Raw genomic sequence first — 19,385 nt, 5'->3', positions numbered from 1 at the left:
TTTTTTTACCACTCCTTTTTTTTTTTTTTTTAACCACTGTTGGCCTCAGAGGGGAAGAGGCATGGCCTTGAACAGTCAAACATGTGCATACAGCTTTTCTATTGTTTCATTCCTCCTGTTTCTCTGACAGGAATCAGCCCCTCTTTGCTGCACCTGATGTCTGATGGTGATGCTCTGAGTCAGGTCTGTCCAGGAAAGCCTGCTGCTTATCTTCAGAGACACAGTCTCCTTCTCACCATGTCTACTTGCAACGCAAAGGTTGATTTCTCATGTTTGGTATTTATCAAGATTTCATTATATATACTATTTTACCTACCTCCTCCATTTCTAAGTGTCCATTTATTCTTTTTCTAAATATCCCAATTTATATAAATTTACATTATATGTACACGAAACATAATTCTGATTATTGACGATAATATACTCAGAAATTAAAGTATGTATGTATATATTTGACTAGACGGCAACATGTAAAAAATTGGCAGAGCAGCACTTAAGAAAATACCTCATGGGGGGAGGGTGTGGTTGGCAAACAAATGCAGAAAACGTGCTTTATTTGTGTAAATATATGATAATACTTAAAATATAAATACTCTTAAATACTTGAGTATTTTTCTTCCACCTTTTCAGACATTAGACATCTACTCTGGAGAATTTGGAAGAAAGTAGCACCAGTCACTATTCCAGGAGCATTGTGCTATGCTGTGAAAACTGTCTTTGTCTGAGAAGTTTAAAATGTGTTCACAGGTAAAACCATTAAAAACCCACTGCTGTCAAGTCGATTCCGACTCATATAGTGACCCTACAGGACACAGTAGAACTGACCCATAGAGTTTCCAAAGAGCACAAATTTCCACTTTTACCATTGTGTTCTTGTAAATCTTATTGGAACATTATTTAGAAACAGGTTGTACCTGTGAGTAAGATCTCTAACTGAATTCTGTAAGATTGTTTCTGTAGTTTTCTATTATGACCTACACTGCGATTATTCTGTCCCATGGATCTGGGTTCACCTTTATAGTTGCTATAAACAATATGAGCATGCCTATTTTGAGCTTATAGAGAAAGGCATAACCTACAAATCAGAAGTATAAAAAGCTAAGAGCCTACACAGGCAAAAATTGGGGGTCAATTCCCACTATCTGATCTAATAAAACCCTTGGTACCCAGTACCGTAATGTACAATCTACTATCAATTGTCCCTAAAGAGCAATAAATAAAAAAAAAGAGAATAGCTTTGCCAAACACCACACAAACAAGCACAAACAAATCTATGCTGTTCCCTTATTATTTTGTTATATTTCCATAAAGCTGTGAAAATTTTACTTATAGACCTTTACCATAAAAGATTTAACTCAATTTGTATTAATCACATACTACGTCTCTACTTCTTTCTTTACAGGAGGGGGACACAAAACCACAAAATGATTTGTACCATCCATTATTCCAAGCAGTTTTCCACTCATTTATAGACAAAAAGAGAAAGATTTTAAGGCACAGTATGGGCTAAGAGATCTTGATTTTCCTAGGACCACAGAGGAGGTAGAGATACGGCAATGGGCGACACGAGGGACACTGGAAGTGACAGCCCTAGAGGAAAAAAACAAAGACACGAAGGGAAAATGTTGGCATGCCAAGAAGAAAGTGAATAAAATTAATACAAATTAATAGATTTTCCCCACTTATTTTCTATTAGGACTTTGGGGATGTGGTGTAGGTGGTAGATTTCAAAATACATGAGGCACTCAAATTCACAGCTACAGATATACCATATGGCCGAGTTAGGTGGGCTCGGGAAGCCTTACGGGGGCTATTCATAGCTGAGAATCCAGAGAAGATGACAAGGCCGAAGCACTGGCTTGAGGAGCACACCAGAAGGGCAGTGACATCTGACACCAACTGCCTTTTCAACCACAGTGAGAGAGTCAAAGGACTTTCAGGTTGAGCATGGCCAGGAAGTTTTCAGCTCCTTATGACATTTATTCTCAGAATAATTGTGTTCTCTTCTGGTAGACAAGAATTCTAGATGAAGGCATGTGTGCTCAATCCGGAAACCCTGGTGGCATAGTGGTTAAGTGCTACAGCTGCTAACCAAAGGGTCAGCAGTTCGAATCTACCAGGGGCTCCTTGGAAACTCTATGAGGCAGTTCTACTCTGTCCTATAGGGTCGCTATCAGTCAGAATAGACTCGACGGCACTGGGTTTCTGGATGCTCAATCCTTCAGTTATTCTCAGTGGTGCTGGGTGGTGGGGGTGTTGGCAGTGGGAAGGGAGGCTGAGGTAGAATGAAGACATGGAGAACGCATGACAGCGTACCTGCCTTTGGGGTTTTATGAATATCCCTGTTAAGCAGTTGTTGTTAGCTGCCACTGAGTCAACCCCCAACTCATGGTGACCCTATGCACAATGGAATGAAATTCTGCCCAGTCCTGCACCATTCCCATGATGATTGTGGATAGGACCCTTGTGATCCATAGGGTTCTTTCTGGCTGATTTTTGGAAGTAGGTCTCCAGGCCTTTCTTCCTAGCCCGTCTTAGTCTGGAAGCTCTGCTGAAATCTGCTCAGCATCACAGCAGCACACAAGTGTCCACCGACGGATGGGTGGTGGCTGTGCTGGAGGTACCTTAGCTGAGAATCAAACCCAGGTCTCCCACATAGGAGGCAGAATTCTACCACTGAGCCACTATTGTCCCTCTGTTAATTACGCAGTAACACAGCCTGTTCAAAAAATAATTTTCAAGCACCTGAGTGCCTGCTCTGAAGATTAAACACATGCACAGGAAAGAGGCAGCAGCCCTGTGGCTCGAGTGCTACCACTTTCTTTCCCTGTGTCTATGCTACACATTGATAGAAGGTCACGACTCTTTCTTGCAGAGACGGAACACTGCCTCAGCATCTTCTCAGCACAGCAAGCCGGGAACGTATTACAACGTATGCATACTTGCTGTTCCTGGCATAGCACACATGCATTCATCCAATATATGTTTACTAACCTCTCCCACTCTGGTTCCAGTGACCAAAGGTGTGGCTAACACCCTGTCCCTGCCCAAGTGGAACAAGGGCATCGGGGAGGCTGACAAAGGCCTCCACGGAGTGTGACCACTTGGTAGGAAAACATACCCATTACATGAGAAAGGCAATGGGAACCCTTGGTGTCATGTATTTTTATAGTTTTTCTTTGAATTTTATGTCCTGCACAAGAATCTGCCTCTTCTACTAAAGGTGAAACGCAGTTGTAATAGTTTCCTCCTTGCTTCTGTAATAAACGAACCTCTATTGATTCCCTCCCAGTTAGGTCCATGCAGATAATCCAAGCAAGCAAACACACCTGGCCAAGCTGGCACAGGCTCTCTAATGGAAAATACCTTCACCCTGACAGATGAGAACTTTGTTCTCTAATCACATTCCTCCAAAGCAAATTGTCATCCAGGGCACAACAGCACAGTCATCTTGAGCCTCAGTGTCCATTCATCCCTGCCTCACCCCAAACCACAGCTGACATGCCTAATTTTATCCCTAGAATTCTTGACAAGCTCTCTTCCAGAAAAGCATTTGACTAGGTGGTATTTCTGGTAAGTAAAAGCCATTTAAAATTATGTATATGTATACAGAGAGAAAGACAGAATGAGAGAAAGAGGCATATTTCAGGGTAGAAAATAACGTACCCACAGATTTTGAAAACTGTTACTACCTTATAGGTGGGAGACAGGCATTTTTGTGTGTGTCCTATGAATGAGACAGTGGAAGACTTGTTGTTAGGTGCCATCGAGCTGGTTCAGACTTATAGCGACCCTATGCACAACAGAACGAAACACTGCCCCGTTGCCCCGTCCTACGCCATACTTAAAATCTTTATTATGCTTGAGCTCATTGTTGCAGCCACTGTGTCAATCCACCTCACTGAGGGTCTTCAACTTTTCCACTGACCCTGTACTTTGCCAAGCATGATATCCTTGTCCAGGGACTGATCCGTCCTGACAACATGTCCAAAGTTTGTAAGACGCGGTCTCGCCATCCTTGCTTCTAAGGAGCATTCTGGTTGTACTTCTTCTAAGACAGATTCGTTCGTTCTTTTGGCAGTCCATGGTATATTCACCAACACCACAATTCAAAGGCGTCAATTCTTCTTTGGTCTTCCATATTCACTGTTCAGCTTTCACATGAATATGATGCGATTGAAAATACCATGGCTTGGGTCAGGTGCAACTTAGTAGTCTTCAAGGTGACATCTTTGTTCTTCAACACTTTAAAGAGGTCCTTTGCAGCAGATTTACCCAATGCAATGTGTCTTTTGATTTCTTGACTGCTGCTTCCATGGCTGTTGATTGTGGATCCAAGTAAAATGAAATCCTTGACAACTTCAATCTTTTCTCTGTTTATCATGATGTTGCTCACTGGTCCAGTTGTGAAGATTTTTCTTTTCTTTATGTTGAGCGTAGTGGTTAAGTGCTACAGCTCTTACCCAAGAGGTCAGCAGTTCAAATCCGCCAGGAGGTCCTTGGAAACTCTACAGGGAACTTCTGCTCTGTCCTATAGGGTCATTATGAGTTGGAATCAACTCAATGGCAGTGGGTTTGGTTTTTTTTTTTTTTTTGGTTTTTATGTTGAGGTGCAATCCATACTGAAGGCTGTGGTCTTTGATCTTCATTAGTAAGTGCCTCAAGTCTTTTTCACTTTCAGCAAGCAAGGTTGTGTCATCTACATATTGCAGGTTGTTAATGAGTCTTCCTCCAATCCTGATGCCCCGTTCTTCTTCATATAGTCCAGCTTCTCGTATTATTTGCTCAGCATACAGATTGAATAAGCATGGTGAAAGAATACAACCCTGACACACACCTTTCCTGACTTTAAACCAATCAGTATCCCCTTGTTCTGTCTGAACAACTGCCTCTTGGTCTATGTAAAGGTTCCTCCTGAGCACAATTAAGTGTTCTGGAATTCCCATTCTTCGCAATGTTATCCATAATTTGTTATGATCCACACAGTCGAATGCCTTTGCATAGTCAATGAAACACAGGTAAACAACCTTCTGGTATTCTCTGCTTTCAGCCAGGATCCATCTGACATCAGTAATGATATCCCTGGTTCCACACCCTCTTCTGAAACCAGCCTGAATTTCTGGCAGTTCCCTGTCAATATACTGCTACAACCGTTTTTGAATGATCATCAGCAAAATTTTGCTTGCGTGTGATATTAATGATACTGTTCTATAATTTCCACATTCGATTGGATCACCTTTCTTGGGAATAGGCCTAAATATGGATCTCTTCCAGTCAGTTGGCCAGGAAGCTGTCTTCCATATTTCTTGGCATAGATGAGTGAGCATCTCCAGCACTGCATCTGTTTGTTGAAACATCTCAATTGATATTCCATCAATTTCTGGAGCCTTGTTTTTTGCCAATGCCTTCAGAGCAGCTTGGACTTCTTCCTTCAGTACCATCAGTTCCTGATCATATGCTACATCTTGAAATGGTTGAACATCGACTAATTCTCTTTGGTATAATGACTCTGTGTATTCCTTCCATCTTCTTTTGATGCTTCCTGCATCGTTTAATATTTTCCCCATAGACTCCTTCACTATTGCAACTCGAGGCTTAAATTTCTTCTTCAGTTCTTTCAGCTTGAGAAACACTGACCGTGTTCTTCCCTTTTGGTTTTCTATCTCCAGCTCTTTGCACATGTCATTATAATACTTTACTTTGTCTTCTCGAGCTGCCCTTTGAAATCTTCTGTTCAGTTCTTTTCCTTCATCAATTCTTCCTTTTGCTTTAGCTGCTCGACGCTCAAGAGCAAGTTTCAGAGTCTCCTCTGACATCCATCTTGGTCTTTTCTTTCTTTTTTGTCTTTTCAATGACCTCTTGCTTTCTTCATGGATGATGTCCTTGATGTCATTCCACAACTCACCTGGTCTTCGGTCACTAGTGTTCAATGCGTCAAAACTATTCTTGAGATGGTCTGTAAATTCAGGTGGGATATACTCAAGGTCATATTTTGGCTCTCGTGGACTTGGTCTGATTTTCTTCAGTTTCAGTTTGAACTTGCATATGAGTAATTGATGGTCTGTTGCACAGTTGGCCCTTGGCCTTGTTCTGACTGATGATATTGAGCTTTTCCATCGTCTGTTTCCACAGATGTTGTCAATTTGATTTCTGTGTGTTCCATCTGGCGAGGTCCATGTGTATAGTCGCCATTTATGTTAGTGAAAGAAGGTATTTGCAATGAAGAAGTCGTTGGTCTTGCAAAATTCTATCATTTGATCTCCAGCATTGTTTCTATCACCAAGGCCATATTTTTCAACTACTGATTCTTCTTTGTTTCCAACTTTCTCATTCCAATCACCAGTAATTATCAATGCATCTTGATTGCATGTTTGATCAATTTCAGACTGCAGCATCTGATAAAAATCTTCTATTTCTTCTTCTTTGGCCCTAGTGGTTGGTGCATAAATTTGAATAATAGTCATATTAACTGGTCTTCCTTGTAGGCGTGTGGATATTATCCTATCACTGACAGCGTTGTACTTCAGGATAGATCTTGAAATGTTCTTTTTGACGATGAATGCAACACCATTCCTCTTCAAGTTGTCATTCCCAGCATAGTAGACTATATGATTGTCCGATTCAAAATGGCCAATACCAGTCCATTTCAGCTCACTAATGCCTAGGATATCAATGTTTATGTGTTCCCTTTCATTTTTGATGATTTCCAATTTTCCTAGATTCATACTTTGTACATTCCAGGTTCCAATTCTTAATGCATGTTTACAGCTGTTTCTTCTCATTTTGAGTCGTGCCACATCAGCAAATGAAGGTCCTGAAAGCTTTACTTTATCCACGTCATTAAGGTTGACTCTACTTTGAGGAGGCAGCTCTTCCCCAGTCATCTCTTGAGTACCTTCCAACCTGGGGGCTCATCCTCCAGCACTATATCAGACAATGTTCCGCTGCTATTCACAAGGTTTTCACTGGCTAATGCTTTTCAGAAATAGACTGCCGGGTCCTTCTTCGTAGTCTTAGTCTGGAAGCTCAGCTGAAACCTGTCCTCCATGGGTGACCCTTCTGGTATCTGAATACCGGTGGCACAGCTTCTAGCATCACAGCAACACGCAAGTCCCCACAGTATGACAAACTGACAGACACGTTGTGGAAGACTTAGTATGAGGAAAAATACCTCTATGTGGTTTCAAAAAAAAGACCTAAAGTATAACTCTTCTTAGGGAAAAACAAGAGAGGCCTCTGATAATTAAGGTCAAGAGTTCCAGTGATAATGCAAATTAACCCTGCAGTTGTCTGGGGAACCCGAATGGCAGAATGGCCTAACAGTTCAAATATCCTACTCAGGCTGGTGATTAGAAGTCACTGAGGATAGGACAGGTAGGCTGCCAGGGTTGCAGAGGGCAGAAAAAGTGAAAGAAGGAGAAAAAGGAGATACGATTAGTAGGCAAGATAGGCTACATATGGATGGGTTTGTGTTTTATCTCTTGATCATGTATTCAATTAGTGTCTTAGAAGAATTTCTCTCTATATGTTCAGTACCAGTAAACCAGTTGCTCTAGAAGTCAATTCTGACTCATGGCAACCCCATGTGTGTCACAGTAGAGCTGTGCTCCATTATGTTTACAGTGGCTGATTTTTTTGGAAGTAGATCACCAGGCCTTTCTTCAGAGGTGTCTCTGGAAAATTTGAACTCCAAAACTTGGTTAACAGCTGAATTCCTTAACCTTTCCCACCACCTAGGGACTATATGTTCAGTTATATATATTTTATATAAGCCCAGTAAATACAGAAGGGCTAACAAGAGATCCAGGAATCCCACTGAACAAAAATGCTTAAATTCTCATTTTGAAAAATAAACAAAAAAAGCCTTTAACCCCATATCCCCAAATAGCTCATTTTTCTACCACTCTTCCTTCCCTTCACAGTCAATTTTTGTATGAGGCCTCCCTTCTTCCCTCCCTCCCTCCCTCTCTTCCTGTCCGGTGAGGGGTGAATGTTTTACAACATTGAGTTAAGAGAATTTTTCACACATACACAACATCTGAAAGAAGAATACACAGGGCACATGTATATTCTCCTCCTAGAGTCAATTATTGTTAACATTTTGCCATGTATGGTTGTCCTATTATTTTTTGTTAGGTGCTGTTGGGTCTGTTCCGACTCACGTACAACAGAACGAAATACTGACCGGTCTCACAGCATCCTCACAATCATTGCTATGTTTGAGTCCATTGTTCGAGCCACTATGTCAATCCACCTCACTGAGGTTCTTCCTCTTTTTCACTGACCCTCTGTTTTACCAAGCATGATGTCCTTCTCCAGGGACTGGTCCCTCCTGATAACATGTCCTAAGTATGTGAGACTGTTCTCTCCTCACCATCCTCATGTGAGCGTTCTGACTGTACTTCTTCCAAGACAGATTTGTTCATTCTTCTCACAGTCCATGGTATATTCAATATTCTTCACCAACACATACTTCAAAGGCATCAGTTCTTCTTTGGTCTTTCTTATTCATTATTTTTGAATGAGCCACTAACAGCTAGTTCAGGTACCATGACAATTCAACCCTAAATACTTAGCATGAACCACCTTAAAATGAGAATATTCTCCTTTGTAACCACAAAACCTTTATCACACCCACAAACATTAACGATAACTTCCTAGTATCATCTAATATCCAGTTCATATTAAAATTTCCCCTGGTTTTCTAAGAATGTGTTTCTAGGCATTTTATATTTATACCAAGATATACTCAATGTCCATATAGTGCATTTCGTTGTTCCTCTTTTTGCATTTTTTAAATTCCAAGCTAATTGTCATGAATATTTCACATTCTAAATTTTTCTGATTGCCTCCTCATGATGTCATTCATTTAGTCCTCTGTCGGCTGCATTTTATCTAAATGGGAAATTTGGTCTATAAGGTAAAAATTTTTAGCAAGAATACAGCATACTTCATTTTACATCATGTCTAGGGTATATAATGTCAGATGGTTCCACAACAAGGATACTACGTTTCATCATTTGCTTCAGATGGTAACCACCAAATCTGTCAATTAAAAATGTATATTTTCCCTCTTGGAATTAGTAAACAATTTGTATGATGATAACTTGTCACTGTGGAGAAATGCCGTTCCCCAAAAATCTTTGACTGGATCCTTGCCTGAATAATTATTATAATGGGTAGCAAAATATTGATTTTGCTAATTCTATCATTCCTTCAATATTTGTTAACTGCCATTTTTTCTCTCTCTCTCCTTCTTGGGATGTTTCTTTGTTATTTTTTCCAAGCCATGACATTTTCAAGTGCCTCATACACATGTGAAAGCTGGACTATGAATAAGGAAGACTGAACAAAAACTGATGCCTTTGAATTATGGTGTTGGAGAAGAATATTGAATACACCAATGACCGCCAGAGGAATGAAAAAGTCTGTCTTGGAAGAAGTACAGCCAGAGCGTTCCTTGGAAGTAAGCATGGTGAGACTTCATCTCACATACTTAGGACATGTTATCGGGAGCAACTAGTTCCTGGAGAAGGACATCATGCTTGGTAAAGTAGAGTGTCAGTGAAAAAGAGGAATACCCTCAATAAGATGGACTGACACAGTGGCTACAACAACGGTTTAAGCACAACAATGATTGTGAGGATAGCACAGGAACAGGCAGTGTTTCATTCTGTTGTACATAGGGTCGCTACGAGTTGAGACCAACTCGACAGCACCTAACAACAACAACAGCAATGGACTCATACCATGCTCACATTTCTTCAAATTTGGCAAGTAGGAACCTCTTTGAAGTTGTGATTCTGTTGTTTTTGAGCACTTCCTTGCTTTCGAGCACATAAAGATGAACTTGGCTTACCTTCTACTTTCTCTGGCCTAGATTTGGAATCAGCCATTTCTCTAAAGAGCTTTGGTTCTTTTTCAGTAGAAAATGATACGTATAAATCAGTCTCTGGATGCTAGGTGTGCTAGTACTACTGGGGTATCATTGCTTCCAGACTCTTCCTGTGGACAGAGCTAGGAAATACTTCTTAAGAAGTCATAAGTTCGTACTGATTTTTCCAACTCAAATATAACTTTACAGAGTTTTTGCCTTAACTTTTTAGATTTGATATTTGTCTCTTTTTTTGTACAGTAAAAATCTTTGTTTCCTAATAATATTTATCTATTTGTTTAATCCTACCACATACTTGAAAGATTTTTACACTTCAAATACAGATATTATTATTGGATGAGACATGATTTTTTTGTAGTTCTTTTAGTCCTAATAATGTGTTATATCCAACTAAGGATGTACAGCCAGAGCACTATATTCAACAGTTACTTGAAATAATTATTTTCTTTATTCCTCAATGAATTTTGTTTATTTTATTACCAATTTGACATACACTATTTGTTTTCAATTTTAGGGTCTGTTTTTCCTTTCCAAAGTAGCTTTATTTACTTTTTTACTATGTAAAATATGTACATAGTTCAAAATCCAATACTAGTATATAAAGGTATACTGAGAAATCTTAATTCTATCCCAGTCATCTCAACTCCCTACTTAAAACTCTTTCATTAGTATTAGGTATGTGCGTGCCTGCCTATGTGTTTCCAATTATTTCTTACATAAAAGGTAATATAATATGCACCCTACTTTGTATCTTGCATTTATGACTACTTAAGACAATATAGCCGGGGAATCAGTCCATTTCATTACACAGTGATCTTCCTCACATAGTACACCAGTGTGTGCTACAGAATCTTCATCTAGATTTATTCTGTTGGACTTGTGGGTTGTGTCCGATGTTTTGCTATGACAAATTAATACGCTTCTGCATATAGTATTTTGCATTTGTAGTGGTGCACATTATGGTGCACATTATGGTATTTTCCTATACTTGGCGCTGCTGGTTCAAAGGAAGGGTCGTTCATATGTAACTTAGTCAGTTATTACGAAATTTCTCTTCATTTGGTTTGTACCACTTTGAACTATCACAAACAATGTTTGGGAGCACTGTGGCACAGTGGTTAAGTGCTTGGCTGCTAACCTAAAGGTTGGTGGTAAGAACCCACAGAAAGATGTGGCAGTATGCTTCCGTAATGATTACAGCCTTGGAAATTCCCATGCTATCTTGCCCTTGTTATGCTTTTTTCTAAGGGACTCTCTTGTGCTCCCTCCACCCCCACAAATAATTGAGTTGTTTCCTCTGATACCAGCCAGACCTTCCTAAAAGGTCTTTCTTATCTGAGTGCTGTAGATATGGCTCTAAACCATCCAGACCTCCAGGAACTCAATGATAGATAGGTTTGGACTTGGGTTCAATGGGGGAAGTTTGAGGGCACTGGTGTCAGGTCCATAGGCTTAACACTTCTGAGTTTTATGTTTCCTTATCAGTGGATAACAAGAGTTTTTCTACTTTAAAAGAAAGTGAATCATGACAGCAACTTTAAACTTCCCCACATTGTTCTTTACTATGAGAGTTGGAGGGGTTTTGTTTTGTTTTTTTCAGTGAAGGTTGGGTATAACTTTATGAAATCTTAGGAGATGCAAATGAATTCTAGGTGGTGGGACAGGGACTATAGAGTAAGTCTTTTAGGCTGTATTGGCCTAAAGAGATTCTATAATTTTCCCTGTGAAGGTTGGGGTAAAACTTATTGATTGAGTGACTCAATATATAATTTAGCCCTTTAGAGTTGGCTTGTCATATACCATTGTAGCATATTTAATTATTGGTCCTTAAGAATTATATATCCACACTCTTGCCATGACCTCTTTTTGGGTGAGGTGTAATTCCTTGTCTTTTAACTTGAATTTGGCCATGATATTTCCTTCAGTAATGATATGTTAGCAGATCTGAAGCTTGAAATGTGCTTGTATGTTTGGGCTTGCCATTACAATTAAAATAAAATACGCTTGGTACCACTGGACCTTTCCATTTGGGCCCCCGGAAAGAGGCATATATGTACATGAACTGAAGCCCAGCTGAACCCTGCTGAGGTCAGCCAAATCATAACCAGGTCTGTGAAGGAAAAGTAAACATTTGTTATTGTGAACCACTGAGAATTTTATGTTGTTTGCTATGAAGTATTTCTGGAGTAATAGCTAAATAATATGGGCAGTATTCTGTCTCTGCTATGTCTGAATCTCCACTGACAGAAAATGAGTTAGGGAAACTTGGCCCTAAAGGATGAATTTGGCAAGTATATGAGAAGAGCTAATGGCACTGTTCCAAGTCAGAGTAATTTGTAGAGGTGGTAGGAAGAAATCAGGAATCAGATACAGAATACACAGAATTAGGGTTAATAGAGTATGGAGTAAAATTCATGAGCCAGAGTCCTCGGAAACAGGTTATCTAGGACACTTGCTTAAACAAAATACTCATTGCCATTAAGCTGATTCCAAGGCATAGTGACCCTAGAGGACAGAGCAGAACTTCCCCATAGGGTTTCTAAAGGGCAGCTGGTGGATTTGGACTGCTGGCCTTCTGGTGAATAGCTGAACATTTTGAATCAAAATAGACATGCTAAGAACAATGACATCTGAGCCAGCTAGATAGATGGTGTGGGCTCAGTATTTTCATGGAGAAAATACACATGAATGGAAGGAAGAAAATACATATGAATGGAATAGATAAGATACTGATCACCTTGGTGTAAGGCCTTAGGCAAGAAGTTTAGCTTTTCTCAGTATGCAGGCTAAGACTAGATAAAATCTAGGAAAACTTCAACACGGGTAAATTCACTCTAAATAGACTTACTGAGGCAGTTCTAGAACTGACTCACCCACACAATCTGGTTCCAGTCCAAGACACTGTTAACTGAAATCATCCCTCCTAGTTGGTAATGAAAGAACTATCACAACTTCATTGGACTACCTTGATGTTCTGAACTATAACTTCCTCCTGCATTATGTCTTTGAATGCATGCTAGTGAAATTATTCACACCAGCCAAGCAAGTACATAGGTTAAGAGCCAGCTTCAGGCCTTACCGTCCTTATCCCATCAAAGACAAGAGTCTTTAGGGTATCATTATGAGAACTAGATTTAGACATACTCAGAACGAAGGTGCAGTTCTGTCAAACTTGTTTGAGAGGCTGCATAAATATTTTAACTACTTTTTTGTTGTAACATCACTGTGTTTTATTTGGTTTCTTGTAGCATCTAGAAGAGGATCAAAGGTTCTACCATTCTGAAATTTTAGTTCAGCCAAGTCAACGTGTAATGCTAGGTGTTAAATATTAACTAAAAATGAATGGCCATTTGTACGAGGTGCAAAAATCTTTCCTAGAACAAATAAATTAAAATGGTTGCTTGTGCCAGGTACAAACTATGACAGAATAATAGGGAGCTTTCAAATTTTTTTTTTTTTCAGTGTTGTAATTGTAGGAACTTTCCTCCCCTTCCCCCCACCCCCCAAAAAAAACTTGACATCGATGAATGTTTCTGACTCACCATATCAGACACAACAAATTCCTATCAGACAAGTATACCTATGGGACCAACGACAGAAAGACTTACTTTGTAAAGCCCTCCCTTCAATTAAAGACATACCTAACACCTGATCATTGTAACTTTCCTACTGGAAATCCCCTAATTGCCTTTAAAAACTCCATACCTACACTGCTTGAATGAGCCCTTGCCACTTCAGCTTGGATGTCCCTTGTTTGCAAACAGCTTCTCATTCAATAAATGCTTTTAACTCTAATTGATTTGTTGATCAAATCCTTCTTTTCAACATAGGGAAGTAGCCCCTCTCAAGTCTATTATGTGAGCTGCATCTCCCTGGAAGTATCTGTCATGCAGGTGTGGGCAATTATACAAAAAAAATAAGGAATCCTTACTAGGGATGAATTTATAGGGTGAGACAGAGTCAGAAATGGGAGTCAGTAGGTTCAGAGAGCAGGGTGGTGAAGGGGTCATGGTTATTAGGTCCACAATGGGATTAAAGACATTTAAAATTGAGATAAGGTAAGTCTAGCTATGAGAGCTATGATTTCTTAAGGCCAGGTATGTAGTTTCTCACACAGCATTTCATTTTGCCTTAATAGCAATCGGAATTAGGAATTATTAGAGAAAGTGTAGTCCTCAAACCCCCATGAGTTCCTGCTGATCTACAGAGTCAAAATCATTGTCATAATAATGTTGTTGTTAGTTGCTGTTGAGTTGGCTCCAATTCATGATGACCCATGTATAACAGAAAAAAATGTTGCCCAGTCCTGCACTATCTTCATGATTGCTCATAATAATAAAAAAAACCCATTGCTATTGAGTCGATTCTGACTCATAGCAATCCCATAGGGCAGAGTAGAACTGCCCCATACGGTTTCCAAGGAGTGCCTGGTGGATTCAAACTGCCCATCTTTTGGTTAGCAGCCATAGCTCTTAACCAGTACGCCACCAGGGTTTCTATTCATAATAATACTAAGATGTCATTTCCCTTTTGTACTATGCTGACATTTGTACTAATGATGAAATAGCAATGGTAGGTAAAATTCTGCAGGTGCCTTAGCACAAATCAAGACAGTGGCACCAAACTATACCAGGAATGATTGTATTCTTCACCATCAGCAAGCAATTGCAATTATTAAAAAAAAAAAAAAAAAAAAGCCAGTTTCATTTAAAAATGTTTTGATGAAGTTGTAAAGTTTATTAATTTTATTAAATCTCAGTCTTTGCGTACATGCCTTTTTAATAAAGCAAAATGAAATGGGAAGTATACATAGAGTATGTTTGCAGAATAAAGGCACATAATTGATTCTAGATAAACCAGTTGTGTGACTGTTTGAGTTTCAAGCAGTACTAGCTGCCTGTTTCACGTAACGCCAACTGTGCCTGAAAGAACTATTGACCGACAAACTATGATTACTCAGACTTGGCTATCTGACAGGCATTTTCTTAAAAGTGAACAAAGTGCCAGGAAAATAACTGATAGTATTCATCGCCAATGATAAAATTCAAGCTTGCAAGTGAAAACTAGAATTTCGGAAAACTTATCTGTTACCATGAGCTTGCCAGTTTCCCAATGCTTAACAACAACAACAAAAAAAACACTTCTAATTTGATCAGTAGTAATGTTAAAAAATGTGATTCTTCGATTTTGTATACGGAGATGTGTCAAAATTGGGAAAATCAGCATAAATCAGTGATTTGATATGTTCTTAAATGATCAGTGCAAGATGTTACAAAACCCTGCACACTATATTCAAGGTACAAGGAGCTAAATAGGTTTAACGTAACAGAACAGGTAAAGTTCTTCAACAGGGATTCAAATTCCTCATTGCAGCTAACTTTAAAAAAACTACCATTTGTCGAGTTTGGTTTAACGGGAAAGAAAATATTCTCAAATATCTTAAAAGGCTATTAAAGTGTCCCTTCCTTTTCAAACTACGCATCTGTGTGAGGCTGGGTTTTTTTCAATCAAAATAACAGGTCACAACAGATTCAATGCAGATGCATCTATGAGAATACAGCTGTCTTCTATTAAACCAGCCATTAAACAGGTTTCCAAAAATGGAAAATAGTTTCACTATTCTCACTAATTAAAAAAATATATATTTTTCACAGAAATGATGTCTACATATAACAGGTATATAGTTGCTGTTTTAAAATAAATTCCTGACTATATATTGTACAATTCCTCAGTTTTAATTTCTAAGATGGCAAATAATGAGAAGTAAAACTCAAATACAAAAAAGCTCTTTAGGGGCCTCAATTATTTTTAAGAGTGTGAGGTGGCTCAAGGCTAAAAATTTTAAGAACCACTAGTATAAAACCAAAAAAAAAAAACCCGTTGCCATTGAGTCGACGCCAACTCATGGCAACCCTATAAACATGCCATTTTATTTTTTGCAGTAGGAAGAGACACGAGGGTGGAGGAGAGGTGAGAAACTGCCTTTACCTTGCCATTGCTCACTTGAGCCAGCTCAGTGGAATCAGAAAACAAATCCTTAAGGTTGAGACTTTACTGTAATCCAGGACGTTTTTCTCTTTGCCCTAAAACAAAGCAAGGGTGTATCTCCAGGGACTAAAATGTTATAGATTACATAGAATTGAGTTCTGAGAAAACAAATTCCAATAGGAAATACCTGCTATTCTAATTTCTTCACCACAGTTCCTTCTCATATTATTCTTTAGCAAGCAGCTGGTCAAGAGAAAACTGTCCTTATTCTGTGATCAGAAATAACCGGAAATGAACCAAAATATGACATACGCATAGATAGTCAGGCCCACAACAATAACAAAAGGTATTGGAAATGGGATTGAAAAGATTTAATGAACATGTAATGCATATATGTCAGAAAAATTACCTCAGGAAACAGGACTTTTTGGGCAAATCTCTCCTTCAATTATTAAAGAAATTAAGGAGAAAACATTGTGTGAGAAGAAGAATTCAAAAATGAAATTCAATAAATATCTGGGTAGAAAAGCAAGAAGAAAAAATCATTTTTGCCTCCAATTATTCCACAGCAACATTTAATGTCAAAATTCAGTAGAGTAATATTTCTCAACAAACAAGAAGACATGAGAGTGATTCAAGAATGGTGCCCCCAGGCATGCTCCATATAAATATACAGGCAGGAAATTGCACATGTGCAGAGCCTCAGAAAACACAGCATCCATTAGACCTTCTTAAAAACAAGACTTCATGGCAAAACGCAGCCACCCCAAAAAAAAAGACTGGGTGATGGAGAAGCACTAGTAAAAAGGATTTATATACAGGAACACAAATTCATATATATATATATGGAATTAAGGCTAAGGAATTCAGAGAATTATAGTCACAAAGCACAATGTGAGAATATCTATTGGCAATGCAAAATATACTGAAAACCAGCCATAGTTTATCTTGGCTAGTAAAGAACACTATTATCCAACTTTCTACCCTTTGCCAGTACAACGGCTATAAAGTGAAATCTCGTAGCTGTCTTATTTTGCATTTCTCAGATTGCTAATGAGTTCAAGCATTTCTTAGCAGCTGTTGGCCTTGAAGAAAATCAATTTTTACTAAGTAGAAAAAAAAAGGTTTAAACTAGGCTTTGAGCACTGTGCTCTTTTAAGAACTATCTATATGGGATCAAATTGAAGACAGCAACTGTAAAGGTTGAGTAGATAGGAAAATTAGGGGGCAGTGAGTTTATGTTAATGGGGGAGGAACAACTCAGAAAAGGAGGCTGAGAATGGTTGCACAACTCAAGGAAGATAATCAATGTCACTGAACTGTGCATGTAAAAATTGTTGAATTGGTATATGTCATGCTATGTATATTCTCAACAACAACAAAAATGAAATAAATTAAACAAAAAGAAAAGTGGAGAAAAGGGAGGAAATTGTTATGTTACAAAAATGTACGGTAAGAAAATAATCTTTAATGGAAGTGAATGATATTATCTAAATTTGGTAAATTAAGACAACTGGATCTATTTAAGAACCTGTTTTATAAACTGGAAATCGTAACGGTTACCACTAGAAAAATAAAGATCAAACTTATACTTGAACACAATGAAAATAACAGTCAGCTCCCTAGGCACAATTATACAGACATATGAACACAGTCAAACAGAGAATGCAGGTTATGTAAAAATGATAAACAAAAATTTTAAAATACAGAAAGCATAATATAAACATAAAAGTAATCAGATCAAACATAGCTTTTATATCAATACTTATAAATTAGGTAAACACATACTAAAAGAAAAAATAGACTCTATCGCTATGAGTCGGAATCGCCTTGACGGCAGTGGCTTTTGGCAAGGTCATATAGAAACAGCACCATTAAACCATAAGTTGAATGAAAGAGACAGCTCTTAAATAAAGTGATTGCAAAAGCTGAAATCAAAAGGATAGGTAGAGACATGTTGAAGAAGAAGCAGAAGCAGAGGAAGAGGAAGGAAGGAAAGAAAGGAAAAGAAGAAAGCAGAATTTATGATAGTAGTGGACAAGATTAAGGACAAAAAGCTTTACAAAAAAAAAACAAGGAAACTTAAAAATTATAAAGGGTATCATTCACTATGAATATCTGTCACAAATATATATGCAGCCAATAAAGTACAAAACACATACAATAAGACCTTGTGGAAATAAAAGAAAAATAAAAACAAAAATTAGTTGGAGACTTTAGTTTACTTTTCTAAACCTATGAAAGATTAACGCAACTAAAAATAAATTTAAACAAATTCCTATACGTTTATTATGGTCTAGCCTCTGTTCTAAAGTTTTTACATACATTAATTAATTTAATAACTTTATTATTAAATATAGAATCAGATATGATAATGGAACATAGTGAGGTAACATATCTAGAGTAGTTTATATTTTGAAAAAATAAATCAGAGTCCTCTTTCACTAGGATATTGCTCTTCAGGATTTAAGTATTTGTTGTTAAATATTTTAAGAACTTATCTTCGGTGTCAGGCTAAATCAACAACTTTGCACAAATATAAACAGAAACATCTCCTGTACACTTCTTGATCAATTTTTACTGACTAGATAAAAGTGTGTTTAAACTAGGCCTAAACCATCATACATTTTTGGTTCCCATAAACCAAAAGTTGGAATGTAATCAATTAATGAAATGGGAAATGCCAGAGGATATAAAACACAAATTGTAAGCAATGATATTTTAAGTATTACATGTTCAAATTTCTATTAAATATTTATATAAAACATAAACTACATGTACAAATATTTAGGGTGACATACCTTTGATATCATTTTTCTCTAAGTCTTTTAGTGCTTGGACGAATGTCAGCTGACTTTCGGTGAGAGGCCAACTGTTATACAACACCAAACACTGTATAATGTACTTGTAAGCCTGTGAAATAAAATGCAAATTTAAGAACAAACAATAAATATAGAACGTATATAATATAATTTATCATTAGGCACATGACAAATTAATTGCTTTTCTGGATCACTGGACCATAATTTAATCATGTGTATTATATATACACTCACACACACACACACATAACCAAAAAAACCACTGCCCTTGAGCCAATAGTGACCCTTTATAACAGAGTAGAACTGCCCCATAGAATTTCCAAGGAGCAGCTGATGGATTCAAACTGCTGAGCTTTTGTTTAGCAGTCTAACGCTTAACCACTATGCCACCAGAGCCCCATACAGGGTCGCTATGCATTGGAATCGACTTGACAGCAATTTATATAAACTCTAAAAATTCTGAATATAACACAGTAGGCTTTGACAATGATTACTACGAAGGCCTTTGGATTGGGAATTATAAACACTGCTAGGTATTCTCCAAAATTCTATAATACTACAGTTTATAAAAGTTTAAAATCCTCATATCCCCACCAATGCCTGTTGTTATCCAACCTTCTAATTTTTGCCAATACAATGGCTATAGACTGAAATCTCATAGTTATCATATTTTGCATTTC

At 38.0% G+C, this 19,385-nt stretch overlaps 1 protein-coding gene across 4 annotated transcripts in view; it reads right to left on the bottom strand.

The window, feature by feature from the left end:
• The window catches only part of ADGB (androglobin), a 229,145-nt gene that overhangs the window by 30,020 nt on the left and 179,740 nt on the right, over positions 1-19,385 (bottom strand). For all 4 annotated transcript variants that reach the window (XM_049903119.1, XM_049903128.1, XM_049903146.1 and 1 more), the window contains one exon: positions 18,685-18,796. In XM_049903119.1, coding sequence (XP_049759076.1) covers positions 18,685-18,796 — 112 coding nt within the window. The remainder of the gene's footprint in view (positions 1-18,684; positions 18,797-19,385) is intronic.

This window comes from Elephas maximus, chromosome 1, assembly GCF_024166365.1.
Source record: "Elephas maximus indicus isolate mEleMax1 chromosome 1, mEleMax1 primary haplotype, whole genome shotgun sequence".
NCBI lineage: Eukaryota > Metazoa > Chordata > Mammalia > Proboscidea > Elephantidae > Elephas > Elephas maximus.
The sequence above is the reverse complement of the archived record's forward strand: the minus strand, read 5'-3'. Positions and strand labels throughout refer to the sequence as shown.